General features: G+C 38.4%; 1 protein-coding gene across 3 annotated transcripts; it reads left to right on the forward strand.

Annotated features, from left to right (window-relative positions):
* The first annotated feature begins 351 nt into the window (after positions 1-351).
* Positions 352-14393, forward strand: LOC123500156. Of its 3 annotated transcripts, XR_006673191.1 has the most exons (5): positions 352-366; positions 1256-1352; positions 1655-1718; positions 2154-2323; positions 14292-14393. XR_006673191.1 is itself a non-coding variant. In XM_045248844.1 (3 exons), exons 1-3 carry the CDS (start codon positions 1208-1210, stop codon positions 14355-14357), a joined length of 381 nt encoding a protein of 126 aa, XP_045104779.1. In that variant the 5' UTR covers positions 1193-1207; the 3' UTR covers positions 14358-14393. The 3 variants fall into 3 exon arrangements, 1 of the variants encoding a protein (XP_045104779.1); XR_006673192.1 differs by lacking the exon at positions 1655-1718 and having other exon boundaries at positions 1256-1362; XM_045248844.1 differs by lacking the exons at positions 352-366; positions 1655-1718 and having other exon boundaries at positions 1193-1352.
* The last annotated feature ends 445 nt before the right edge of the window (positions 14394-14838 follow it).

The raw sequence follows: 14838 nt of genomic DNA on the forward strand, positions 1-14838 counted from the left end.
GCGTCCCTCCCTCCCAGCCGCCCAGTTCGTCAGTATTTTGCCTAATATCTAGTGATTTCTACGTGTTTGCGTGTGTTTCAGGGCTCTGGTGTGTAGATAATAATGGTAGAAGGAAGAAGAAAGGAGAAATAAAGGAGGAGGAGGAGGAAGGAAGGAGAAAAGTAGGAGGAAGAGGAGGACCAGCCAAGGCTGCCAAGTCACTTCCTCAATATTTTGCCTAATATCTAATGTTTTCTGAGTGTTGTGATGTGTTTCTAGGCTCAGGCGTGTAGATGGAAGCAACAGAAAGACTAAAAAAGGGAAACAGAGGAGGAGGAATGAGAAAGGGAAGCGGAAGAGGAGGAGGAGTTAAGCCACAACATTTAGGTAAGTCACCCTTGTAATGTTGCCGTTCTTTACAATGCTTTTTGGTGTAGTGGTGGGTATATTTGGGGTATTTTAAGTGTGTTTGGCAGTGTTGCAGATGTTTTAGGTGTTATAAGTATGTTTTCAGTGTGCGTTGGATGTATTGAGGCATATTTGACGTATCTTGAGTGTGGTGTGGAAGTGTGTTTGAGTATTGGCGTGTGTTTTGAGGGGTTATCATGTATTTTGCGACAGTTTTGAGTGTTTGAAGAGATTTGGGTGTGTGTGGGAGTGATATGGGTGTATATTGGGTGTTTGTAGTGAGTTGTGTGCGTGTTTGGCAGCCTTTTAAGGTGGTGTATGGTGTCTCAGGTGTGTTTTAGGACGATTTGAAGTTGTTTTGGTGTGTGGAGTCTTTGTGTTGTCTGAGTTCTCTGTGTGAGTGTGTTTGAGTGTTCAGTATCCTGGGTCTTGAGTGTGTGATGCGTCCTGAGTGCAGTGTGTGTCATTGTTTTGTGTAAGATTTTGGGTAAAGTTTATTGGTGTTTCAAAGTGTTACATGATGTTTTGAGTGTGTTTGTGCAAGTTTTGAGTGTTTTATGTGGTTTGAGTGTCAGAGGATGTCAAAAATACATTCAAAATAAGAAAAGACAAAATATAATAAGCAACGGGAAATTATAAAAGCTTTTCATAGTGAAACACTGAAAAATAAAGAAAATAAGGTAACAATGATAAAATAAATGAATACCCGTTGAAAAGGCGGAATTGTTGATGCCCCACCACAACCACTGAGGATGATTGAGGCTGTGAAAGAGTTCCTGGAGAGAATGTGGCGTGCCAGATGCAGGAACTAGTGTGAAAGATGGTGATTGCCCTCTTTGTTGTCTGGTATTCTTTATGTTCCCTACAGGAGCTGCCGATACAAAGGCCTGACCCAGAAGAAATTCTCCGTCACCTGTACCATCAAGATCAAGATCAAGATCAAGGCGGCCCTCCACGCCGAGGAGGTAAGATGTGGTGTGTTTTGCTCCCGATTTTTTTGTTGATTTCGTTCTTTGTTGTTTTAGCAGGATGTACGAGAACGACTGTAAGGTATGCAAAGGTGAGGTGAACAATAGGAGTAACTCCATCGCGTGTGAATGTTGTGGAGATTGGTACCACACGCGATGTGTGGGCCTTAAGGAAGCCAGCCAGAAGGTACTGAGGAACGATTTATAGGTCATGTGAGTGTGTGTACCAGGGCATGGTGTGTGTGTGTGTGTGTGTGTGCACGTGTGTCCCTAACCTAACCTAACTCACTCTCTCACAGGAAATTCACCAACCACATCATGAAAACAGGAAACAAACCTCTGGCCAGGGAACTTGTCGAGAAGGTGAGGGAAGAAGGTAGTAGTAGTAGTAGTAGTTATTTTGTATTATATTCCTTCACCACTATTCTTTCCACCTACTACTACTACTACTACTACTACTACTACTACTACTACTGTGTGTTTCCAGCCTGGTGTGATGTTAAGTTAGTGGTTAGTTAAGGAGAAATGAGGTGAAATAGGAAGGCTTGTAATGTGTGTGTCTGTGTAAATTGTTGGTTTGTTTTTGCATTTTTCTCCTATTTCTCCTTATTTTGTGGTGTTGTTGGTCATTACAGGTATAGAAGAATGTTTCCTGTGTGTCTCCAGCCTGGTGTGATGTTAAGTTAGTGGTTAGTTAAGAAGAAATTAGCTCAAATTGGAAGGCTTGTAATGTGTGTGTCTGTGTGCTTGTTGGTCTGTTTTCCTGTTACCTAACCTAACCTAACCTTCTCATTTCAGGTGAAAGGTCACAACTAGTCAGCCGGGAGTGGGTCAGGATGGCACGGCTGGCTGTGGTGGTGGTGGTGGTGGTGGTGGTGGTGTTGGCGGCAGCAGCGGCGGGAAGGCCAGACTACACGCTGTCCCACAAATTTATTGAAATGTTGCAGAGTGAACAGTCCACTTGGAAGGTTTGTTTGTTTGTTTGTGTGTGTGTGTGTGTGTGTATTTACCTATTTGTGTATTACATGGCCCGAGCTAAGCTCTCTGTGTCCTGTCTCCTTGTCCATTCCTGTCATATCTCTCTTTCATCTGATTGACACACACAACAACGACACGACTGCTCAGTTTATTCCACTTATCAATGCTACGATGCGGGAAACTGTATTTTCTCACGTCATTTAGACAGATGTCCTTTATTAGCTTTTTTCCATGTCCTCAGAGATAATTACTTGTGGTCACCTTTATCAACTCTCTATCCAGTATGTCAATAAAAGCTCAGTAGATTTGTTACACATGATCTCCCTTTCCTGAAGCCAAATTGATGATCCGATAATAACTTATGATCCTCCAGGAACTGTATCCAATATTTTTTTATCACCTTCTCACAAATCTTACCGACCACACTTGTTAGAGAGACAGGTCTATAGTTAAGAGGCTCTTCTTTACTGCCTCCCTTATAAATGGGCACCACTTCAGCTCTCTTCCACTCTACTGGTACTTCCTCTGTTTCTAATGAACACCTTATAATATCATATAATGGATCAATCAATTCTTCTCTACACTCCTTCAATAATTTTTCTGAAACTTCATCTGGTCCCATCGCTTTATCATCTTTAAGTTCCTCCAACATTTTATATAACTCCTTTTTAGGTATCTTAATGTCCTCCATGTGCACATTTCCTTGTACATTCTGTGGCTTTACAAACATTGTTTCTTCAGTAAATACTTGCTGAAACCTATTATTTAGCAATTCTGCTATATTCTTAGGGTCATCTACTATCCCTTGCTCTCCTTTTAATCTTTCAATGGACTCTCTTTTAAGTTTACCATTTATGAACCTGTAAAACAATTTTGGATGTTCCTTACTCTTGTCTACAATATCTTTTCAAATTTTCTTTCTTCCTCCTCCTTACCCTCACATACTCATTTCTGCCACTCTATAATTCTCCTTATTTAGTATATTCCTGCTCTTTTCCATCTTTTCCAAGCCACATCTCTTTTTCCTTAGCCTTAACACAAGTTGCATTAAACCAATCCTTTCTTCCTTCCTCTCGGTTTATACTTTGGTACAAATTTCATAACTCCTTCTATATAATATTTCATAAAAATCTCATATTTCTTTTGCACTTCTCTGATTTGTAACATCTCCTCCCAATCTAATTTTCTGAAATAATTTTTCAAACTTTCTGTGTCCATCTTTCTATAATTCAATCTACCACTCCTGTATGTCTCGTCCTTCCTTCGCTGTGTTGTTCCTATCTGCATTTCCATAACCACATGATCACTCTTTCCCAAAGGACACCTGTATTGTATATCTCCACATAGGTACACTTCTCTTGTTAACACCAAATCCAGTCTAGCCGGTTCATCATCTCCTCTATATCTAGTATTTTCCTTCACCCTCTATTCCATCATATTTTCCATCATTAGATTAAGAAATCTCTCTCCCCATGCTTCCTCTCCAACACCACTTACTAGATTTTCCCAATCCACCTCCTTACAATGTGTGTGTGTGTGTGTGTGTGTGTGTATTCACCTAGTTGTAATTTTACAGGGCCTGGGTATCATACTCATGTGGCCCCGTCTCCATATCTACACACATCCAACTTTCCTTTAAAACTATGCACACTCCTCGCTGACACCACCTCCTCACTCAAACCATTCCACACCTCCACACATCTTTGTGGGAAACTATATTTCTTCACATCCTTCAAGCATATTCCCTTGGCTATCTTTTTACTATGCGATCTTGTAGTTCTATTTAAGTTTTCCTCTCTCAACATCATTTGCTCATTATCCACTTCATCCAGTCCGTTCAACAGTTTATAAACCTGTATTAAATCTCCTCTTTCTCTTCTTTGTTCCAAGGTAAGCAAATTCATTTCTTTTAATCTCTCCTCATAGGTCATTTCTGCCAATTCCGGAACCATTTTTGTTGCCATTCTCTGCAATCTCTCCAACTTCCTTATATGCTTCTTTTATAAGGGACCAAACCACTCCAGCATATTCCAATCTTGGTCTAATTACCGTACTAATTAATTTCTTCATCATATCTTTATCCATATAATGGAAGGCTAATCCAATATTTTTATCAAATTATACGTTTCTCCAAACATCTTATCAATATGAGCCTCAAACTGCCCATGGTCTTGTATTATCACTCCCAAATCCTTTTCCTTTTCCACCTTTTTCAACACTACTTCTTCACCCATCTTATATGACCCTCTTGGCCGTCTTCCACTCTTCCCCATCTCCATCACATGACTTTTGCTCAGATTAAATTCCATTTGCCACCTCTTGCTCCACTCCCAAATCTTATCCAGATCTGCCTGTAAAATTTCACAATCTTCTTCACTCTTCACACACCTACACAACTTCGCATCATCCGCAAACAAATTAATATAACTGTTTACTCCTCTGGCATGTCATTAATATATACAAGGAAAAGTATTGGTGCCAGCACTGAGCCTTGTGGGACTCCACTCTCCACCACCAACCAGTCCGACTTTGCATCCCTTATTACCGTTCTCATCTCCTCCATCTCAAGTAGTTTTCCATCCACTTTAACACTTTTCCTTTCAGTCCTCCATAAATCTCTACTTTCCATAACAGTCTCATGTGAGGTACCTTGTCAAAAGCTTTCTTTAAATCCAAATATACACAGTCCATCCATCCTCTCTCTTGTATTTTGTCAACCACTCTTGAATAAAAGCTCAGTAGATTTGTTACACATGACCTCCCTTTCCTGAAACCAAATTGATGATCCGATAATAACTTATGATCCTCCAGGAACCGTATCCAATATTTCTTTATCACCCTCTCACAAATCTTACCGACCACACTTGTTAGAGACACAGGTCTATAGTTAAGAGGCTCTTCCTTACTGCCTCCCTTATAAATGGGCACCACTTCAGCTCTCTTCCACTCTACTGGTACTTCCCCTGTTTCTAATGAACACCTTATAATATCATATAATGGATCAATCAATTCTTCTCTACACTCCTTCAATAATTTTCCTGAAACTTCATCTGGTCCCATCGCTTTATCATCTTTAAGTTCCTCCAACATTTTATATAACTCCTTTTTAGGTATCTTAATGTCATCCATGTGCACATTTCCTTGTACATTCTGTGGCTTTACAAACATTGTTTCTTCAGTAAATACTTGTTGAAACCTATTATTTAGCAATTCCGCTATATTCTTAGGGTCATCTACTATCCCTTGCTCTCCTTTTAATCTTTCAATGGACTCTCTTTTTTTAAGTTTACCATTTATGAACCTGTAAAACAATTTTGGATGTTCCTTACTCTTGTCTACAATATCTTTTCAAATTTTCTTTCTTCCTCCCTCCTTACCCTCACATACTCATTTCTCGCCACTCTATAATTCTCCTTATTTAGTATATTCCTGTTCTTTTTCCATCTTTTCCAAGCCACATATCTTTTCTTTAGCCTTAACACAAGTTGCATTAAACCAATCCTTTCTTCCTTCCTCTCGGTTTATACTTTGGTACAAATTTCATAACTCCTTCTATATAATATTTCATAAAAATCTCATATTTCTTTTGCACTTCTCTGATTTGTAACATCTCCTCCCAATCTAATTTTCTGAAATAATTTTTCAAACTTTCTGTGTCCATCTTTCTATAATTCAATCTACCACTCCTGTATGTCTCGTCCTTCCTTCGCTGTGTTGTTCCTATCTGCATTTCCATAACCACATGATCACTCTTTCCCAAAGGACACCTGTATTGTATATCTCCACATAGGTACACTTCTCTTGTTAACACCAAATCCAGTCTAGCCGGTTCATCATCTCCTCTATATCTAGTATTTTCCTTCACCCTCTGTTCCATCATATTTTCCATCATTAGATTAAGAAATCTCTCTCCCCATGCTTCCTCTCCAACACCACTTACTAGATTTTCCCAAAACATCTCCTTACAATGTGTGTGTGTGTGTGTGTCAGTCAGGATATTAAGTTATCTTAACCTAACCTATTCTAATCTTGTGTGTGTGTGTGTGTCAGTCAGGATATTAAATTAACTTAACCTAACCTATTCTAATCGTGTGTGTGTGTGTGTGTGTGTCAGTTAGGATATTAAATTATCTTAACCTAACCTATTCTAATCTTGTGTATTTACCTAGTTGTATTTACCTAGTTGTAGTTTTACAGGGCCTGGGCTTTATGCTCGTATGGCCCCGTCTCCATATCTACACTTATCCAATCTTACTTTAAAAGTGTGCAAACTCATTGCAGACACTACTTCTTCATCTAAACTGTTCCACGTCTCAATACATCTCTGCGGGAAACTATATTTTTTAATATCTCTCAGACATCTTCCCTTTCTCAGCTTTTTACTATGCGATCTTGTGCTTCGGATGTCATATTCTTCTCTCAAGATCAGTTTCTCATTATCCACTTGGTCCATTCCGTTGATCAATTTATAGACTTGTATCAGGTCTCCTCTCTCCCTTCTTTGTTCCAAGGTTGGTAGTTCCATAGCCTTTAGTCTCTCCTCATATGTCATCCCTTCAAGTTCTGGGACCATTCTTGTAGCCATTTTTTGTAGCCTCTCTAATTTTCTTATGTGTTTCTTTTTATGAGGGGTCCACACTACTCCTGCATATTCCAATCTAGGTCTTATTATAGTATTTATCAATTTCTTCATCATTTCTTTGTCCATGTAGTGAAATGCTACTCCAATATTCCTCAGCAAATTATATGTTTCTCTAAAAATTCTATCAATATGGCTTACTGGTTGATTGTTTTCTTCCATCGTCACTCCTAAGTCCTTTTCCTTTTGACTTTCTCCAGTTCTACACCATCTCCCATCTTATAGATTCCCACAGGTCGTCTTTCACTCTTTCCCATTTCCATGACATGGCTTTTGTTCACATTGAATTCCATTTCCCACTTCTTACTCCATTCCCAGATCTTATTTAGGTCTTCTTGCAGTATTTCACAATCCTCCTTTTGCTTTATAACTCTGCACAGTTTCGTATCATCCGCAAAGAAATTTATGTAGCTGTTCACTCCTTCTGGCATGTGGTTAATATAAATGAGGAAAAGTATTGGTACCAATACTGACCCCTGTGGCACTCCGCTTTCTACTGCTCTCCACTTGGACTTCATATCTTTAACTACCATCCTTATTTCTCTCCCCCTCAAATAATTTTCTATCCATCTTAATGTGCTTCCATTTAAGCCACCCTTCTCCTCTAACTTCCACAGTAATCTTGCGTGTAGCACTTTGTCAAACGCCTTTTTTAAATCCAAGTAGATGCAGTCAACCCATCCCTCTCTCTCTTGTACTCTATCAACTATTCTAGAATAGAAACTCAATAAATTAGTTACACAAGACCGTCCTTTTCTAAAACCAAATTGGCTATTTGATATTAATTTGTTGTCTTCAAGGAACTCGATCCATTGTTTCTTTATTATTCTTTCACACATCTTGCATATTACGCTAGTTAGTGATACCGGTCTGTAATTTAAAGGTTTTTCTTTTTTTCCACTCTTATATATGGGAACCACCTCAGCTCTTTTCCATTCTACTGGCACTGTTCTATTTTCTATTGAGCATTTTATGATGTATATAGGACTTGCTAGTTCTTCCCTACATTCTTTCAGTATTCTGCCTGAGACTTCATCCGGTCCCATTGCCTTCTCTTCATCCAGTTCCTTCATTAACTCTTTTATTTCAAGCTTGGTTACTTTAATCTCTTTCATATAGATTGTCTCTCTATTACCCTGTGGCCTCTCAAATTTGGATTCTTTAGTAAACACCTCCTGGAATTTTTTATTTAATAGTTCTGCCATACTGTTTGGGTCTTCCACCATCCCGTTCTCTCCTTTTAACCTTTCTATTGTTTCTTTTTGCCTAATTTTTCCATTTATGAATCTATAGAACAATTTTGGTTGCTCCTTACATTTTTCGACAATATCTTTTTCAAAGTTCTTTTCCTCTTCCTTCCTCACCTTAACATATTCATTTCTCGCTGCCTTGAAGTTTTCCTTGTTTGTTGGATTCCTATTTCTCCTCCACCTTTTCCATGCTCCATCTCTTTTCTCCTTTGCCCTAGCACACCTTGCATTAAACCAATCTTTCTTTCCTTCTTTCGGGACATATTCCCTGACTCCTGTTTTGTATATTTCCAAAAATAAGTTATATTTGTCTTGCATTGTCTCTGCGTTTTCCATCTCCTCCCAGTCTACGTTTTTAAAATAGTTCTATCTTCCTTTCCCTCTTCTATATCTATTTCTAATATTGCATGGTCACTCTTTCCCAATGGGCACTTATGTCTTATATCATCATTCATTTGTATACCCCTTGTAAAAACTAGGTCCAATCTGGCCAGCTCGTCGTTTCCTCTGAATGTTGTGCATTCCTTTACTCTCTGGTCCATCATATTGTGTATCATTAGGTTCAAGAATCTTTCTCCCCAGGCTTCTTCCCCCATACCACTTTCATAATTTTCCTAGTCCACTTCTTTACAGTTGAAATCTCCTACTAATATCACTTTTCTCCTTTCTTTAACGATTCTCATTAGACTCCTTATTGTGTCATCTATCATGTCTTTATATTCTTGATTGGTCCATGAATTTGTTTTTGGTGGCACATATGTTACAATGATTGTTATCTCTTTTTTATTAATATGCATCTTTATATACAATACTTCTGCATACAATACTTCTGCTTTTCCTTCCCCACATTCCACTTGATTGATCACTATCTCCTTCCTTAACATTATCATGACTCCTCCTCCTCCTTTATCCACTCTGTCTCTTCTCCATACATTATACCTATTATCCAAGACTATTTTGATTTCTTCATTTAGTTTTGTTTCAGCCAGGCATACAATATCTGGATTTTCTTTCCTTATGTAATCTCTTAATTCTAATTTACTTGATAAAACCCCGTCTATGTTCGTATACATCATTTTTAGTCTTTTACCTTTATCATTTGTAGTTAAACTTGTTCCACTTTTTTCTCTTCCTTCTCGTTTATCTACCATTTCCTTATCCTGTCTCCTAGAATTCTCCAAAAAAATGCCTTCTTCTCCTCTTCTGACCTTTCGTTATTCTTTTCCCTTACTGCTGCTGCCAGTTCATTGTATCTCTTCCTTTCTTCCTCATTTCTATTTTTCTTTATATAGATATCCTTACAGCCTTCTGTTTCTCTAAGTTTTGTTGTTCTATATAATATTTCTTCTGTTGCTGCTTGTGATTTTAGTAATATTTTAATTGGTCTCGTTTTTCCTTCTTGATATGGTCCCATTCTGTTTATTTCTTCTACTTCCTCTTCCAAGTTCTGCCTATCTTCATCATTAAGATTCTTCAGTAGGTCTTTGACTGATTTCATTTCTTCTTTTTCTCTTTTTGGTCTATATTTTATATTTTTTTCTTTTATTCCAAATACGACTACACTCTTCTTTTTTTCTGCAATTTCTCTAACTAGATTTTCTTTTGTCTTGAGGACTCCTATCATTTTGTTTGTCATATTTTCTTCTTTTTCTTTAAGTTGTTCTTGAATCACCTCCTGAAAATCGGCCTTATCTTTCTTATCTTGGACTCTCCATGCTTGTACTTCTTTTTTAATCACGTTCTGTACTCTTTCCTCTTCCTTGTTTACTAGATCTTTCAGCTTCTCCTTTTCTTTCTCGGCTTTACCGAGTCCTTCTTCCATCTGCTTCTTGTAGTTGTGTGTGTGTGTGTGTGTGTATTTATCTAATTGTATTTACCTAATTGTAACATACGGGAAAAGAGCTATGCTCGTACTGTCCCGTCTCCATATCTACTAATGTCCAGCTTTTCTTAAAATCATGAATATTCCTTGCGCTGACCACTTCCACGCCTAAACTATTCCATGCTTCCACCCTTCTATGAGGGAAGCTATATTTTTCACATCTCTCCTATAAGTGGCCATTTTAGTTTTTTCCCATGCCCTCTCGACATTCTTTCATTCCACATACACAGATCTTCCCTATCCATTTTTCCATGCCAATCATCACTCTGTATATTGCTATCAGGTCTCCCTTTCTCTTCTGTTTTCCAGGGTCGGAAGTTGCATTCTGTTCAGTCTGTCTTCATAAGTCAAATCTCTTAAGTCAGGCACCATTTTGTTGCAGCCCTCTGTACTTTCTCTAGTTTCCTTATGTGTTTCTTTAAGTTCGAGCCCACTGTATTGTTGCATATTCAAGCCTTGGTCTTATCATTGCAGTAATTATTTTCTTCATCATTTCTTCATCTAAATATCTAACGCCACTCTTATGTTCCTCAATAAGTTCAATACTTCTCCAATTATTTTGTTTATATGTCTCTCTGGCGATAGGTCATTGGTAATTGTCACCCCAAGGTCTTTTTCTTCATGACTGGTTTTATGTCTTCATTTCCTATCTTGTACATACTCCTGATTCTTCTTTCACTCTTGCCAAACTCTAATTTCTTGCATTTTGTCGTGTTGAACTCCATTTGCCATGTACAGCTCCATTTCCATATTCTGTCCAAGTCTTCCTGGAGTAGTTCGCAATCTTTGTCACATCTCACTTTTCTTAACAATTTTGCATCGTCTGCAAATAGGCTCACATAACTGGACACCCCATCCACCATGTCATTTATGTAGACCATGAACATTACTGGTGCCAACACTGATCCCTGTGGAACTCCACTCTCCACCAAGCCCCATTCTGATGGTCTGTCCTTAATTATTGTTCTCATTTCTCTTCCTACCAAAGAGTCTTCCATCCATTTTAGTAAACTGCCATGCACTCCTCCTACCATTTCAAGTTTCCAGATCAGTCTCCGTGTGGTACCTTATCAAAGGCCTTTTTTAAATCCAGATATATTCCATCAGCCCAACCATCTCTTTCCTGTATTACATCTATCACCCTCGAATAGTAACATATCAGGTTTGTCGTGCATGAACGCCTTTTCTAAAACCAAATTGACACTCACAAAGTATGTCATTTTTCTCCAAGAAGTCTGTCCATCTATTCTTCACCACCCTCTCACACATCTTAGCTACCACACTTGTAAGTGACACTGGTCTATAGTTCAATGGGTTTCTCTTGTTACCTGATTTATAAATTGGGACAATGTTAGCTCTTTTCCAGTCTTGGGGCACTACACCTTCCCTTAATGAGGCATCAATTACTTCACAAACTTTTTCTGCCAGTTGCTCCCTGCATTCTCTTAAAATCCATCCTGATACCCCATCAGGTCCCACAGCTTTTCTCACTTCTAAACTCCCCATCATATTCTTGATCTCCTCCACAGTTACTTGAAACTCCTTCATAATCCCTTTCTGTTCCATTACCAGTGGTTTGTCAAAAGCAGTCTCCTTTGTGAATACCTTCCGAAAGCATCCATGCATAGCCTCTGCCATTTCCCTGGGATCCTCACTGCATACTCCATTTACTTCTAAACTTTCAATACTTTCTCTATTTTTGATGTTGTTGTTCACATGTCTGTAAAAAAGCCTTGGTTGGTCTTTACATTTATCAATTATATCCTTTTCTTGTTTCTTTCTTTCTTCTCTTCTAATCAACACATATTCATTTCTTGCTCTTTTGTAACTTTCCCACTGCTTAATCCGTCTTTTCCTTCTCCACCTCTTCCATGCATCCTCTTTTCTTGTTCTAGCCTTTTCACATCTATCGTTAAACCAGTCCTGCTTTCCAACTTCTCTATGTTGTCTTATTGGTGTGTGTGTGTGTGTGTGTGTGTGTGTGTGTGTGTGTCAGTCAGGATATTAAATTATCTTAACCTAACCTATTCTAATCGTGTGTGTGTGTGTGTGTGTGTGTGTCAGAATATTAAATTATCTTAACTAAATCTATTCTAATCTTGTGTGTGTGTGTATTTACCTAGTTGTAGTTTTACAAGGCCTGGACTTTACGCTGATGTGGCCCCGTCTCCATATCTACACTTATCCAATTTTTCTTTAAAACTATGTACACTCTTTGCTGACACCACTTCCTCACTCAAACTGTTCCAAGTCTCAACACATCTTTGCGGGAAACTAAATTTTTTAACATCTCTCAGACATCGTCCCTTCCTTAGTTTCTTACTATGCGATCTTGTGCTTCTAAAGTCATATTCTTCTCTCAGGATCAGTTTCTCATTATCCACTTCATCCATTCCGTTAATCAATTTATAAACTTGTATCAGATCCTCTCTCTCTCTCTGCTCCAAGGTTGGTAGATCCATTGCCTTTAGTCTCTCCTCATATGCCATCCCTTTAAATTCTGGAACCATTCTTGTAGCCATTTTTTGTAGTCTGTCTAATTTTCTTATGTGTTTCTTTTATGGGAGTCCACACAACTCCTGCATATTCCAATCTAGGTCTTATTTTAGTACTTATCAATTTCTTCATCATTTCCTTGTCCATATAGTGAAATGCTACTCCAATATTCCTTAGCAAATTATACATCTCTGAAAATTCTATCAATATGGCTTACCGGTTGATTATTTTCTTCCATTGTCACTCCCAAGTCCTTTTCCTTTTTACTTTTTCTAGTTCTACTCCATCTCCCATCTTATAGATTCCCACTGGTCGTCTTTCACTTTTTCCCATTTCCATGACATGGCTTTTGTCCACATTGAATTCCATCTCCCATTTTTTGCTCCATTTCCAGATCTTGTTTAAGTCTTCCTGTAGTATTTCACAATCCTCTTTTGTTTAATGACTCTGCACAGTTTCGCATCGTCCATAAACAGATTTATGTAGCTGTTCACTCCCTCTGGCATGTCATTTATATATACGAGAAAAGTATTGGTGCCAATACTGACCCTGTGGCACTCCGCTGTCTACTGTTCTCCACTTGGACTTCATATCTTTAACTATCGTCCTTATTTCTCTCCCCCTTAAGTAATTCTTCATCCATCTCAATGTGCTTCCTTTTAAGCCACCCTTCTCTAACTTCCTTAGTAATCTTTCATGTGGCACTTTATCAAAAGCCTTTTTTAGATCTAAATGAATACAGTCAACCCATCCCTCTCTCTCTTGTACTTTATCAACTATTCTAGAGTAGAAACTCAATAAATTTGTTTGTGTGTGTGTGTGTGTGTGTGTGTGTGTGTGTGTGATTCGCTGTTTGATCTGCTGCAGTCTCTGACGAGACAGCCAGACGTTACCCTACGGAACGAGCTCAGAGCTCATTATTTCCGATCTTGGGATAGTCCTGAGACCAGGCACACACCACACACTGGGACAACAAGGTCACAACTCCTCGATTTACATCCTGTACCTACTCACTGCTAGGTGAACAGGGGTTACACGTGAAAGGAGACACATCCAAATATCTCCATCCGGCCGGGGAGTCGAACCCCAGTCCTCTGGCTTGTGAAGCCAGCACTCTAAGCACTGAGCTACCGGGTGTGTGTGTGTGTGTGTGTGTGTGTCAAAATATTAAATTATCTTAACCCAACATGGTGTAAATAAATGAAATAATAAAAAAAAAGATAACATAATTCTTAATAATTTCTTAATTCTAATTTGGAATTGAGAGAAACACTACAAATTAGTTTTTTTGTCATTAACGTTACAATGGTATGGATTGGTGGATGTAGGCGAGGTGTACCAGTATATTATTGGTGTGTGGCTGTTAATTGTTACTGCTTATTTCAAGATTAGTGTTTCTTATAGGATATTTTCTTTTTTCTTCAGTTCTATCAGTTGAAAAATAGTGCTTTATTGATTTTTTACATAAATAATTGAGTTCCTTTTCTTTCTTTTGGTTAACTGGTAAGAGTGATGCATTGTTTATTGAAATATGAAGTTTTATGGGCATAGATGAGGAATTAAATGTCATTATTTTATGCACCAATTGTATATAATTGAGTGTAAGTTTGTAAGGGATGTTGATGGTCAATAAACTATAATAATGATGTGGGTGAAGTTTGAGTGTACTAATACAGCTTGATTTATTTCAGGTTGTGTCAAGATATGGAGGGAGAGAGAACAGCCAAGGAGGAGGAGGAACAGGAACAGGAAGATAACAAGAAGAAGAAGAAGAAACAATGAATGAAGACAAAGTAAGAAAAGGTGAAATAAGAATAAATATTGTCATTTTATAAAGTTATCTCTCTCTCTCTCTCTCTCTCTCTCTCTCTCTCTCTCTCTCTCTCTCTCTCTCTCTCTCTCTCTCTCTCTCTCTCTCTCTCCATTACTATTGCCATTGTTACTGTCATGTTACTATTAGGTTGAGTTCAGTTAGGTTAGGTTGAGTTGCGTTCAGTTCAGTTTACAAAATAGTGAAGGTGACTCAATGTAAACAGTGCACCTCTCATTACAGGAAAGTCAAGCCAAGAGTCCCTGAATGCTGCCAAGGAGACACACTGCTGCTGGAACACTGCACCACCAAGCCAAGCCACCTATAACACCTACAGCCATCAGCAACACCGAGAGTACAAGACAACACCTGGAGCCATGAAGAACAGTTAGGATAGATTAGCAGTTTGGAATGTTTTTTTTAAGGAC

The sequence above is a fragment of the Portunus trituberculatus genome, chromosome 50 (assembly GCF_017591435.1).
Source record: "Portunus trituberculatus isolate SZX2019 chromosome 50, ASM1759143v1, whole genome shotgun sequence".
NCBI lineage: Eukaryota > Metazoa > Arthropoda > Malacostraca > Decapoda > Portunidae > Portunus > Portunus trituberculatus.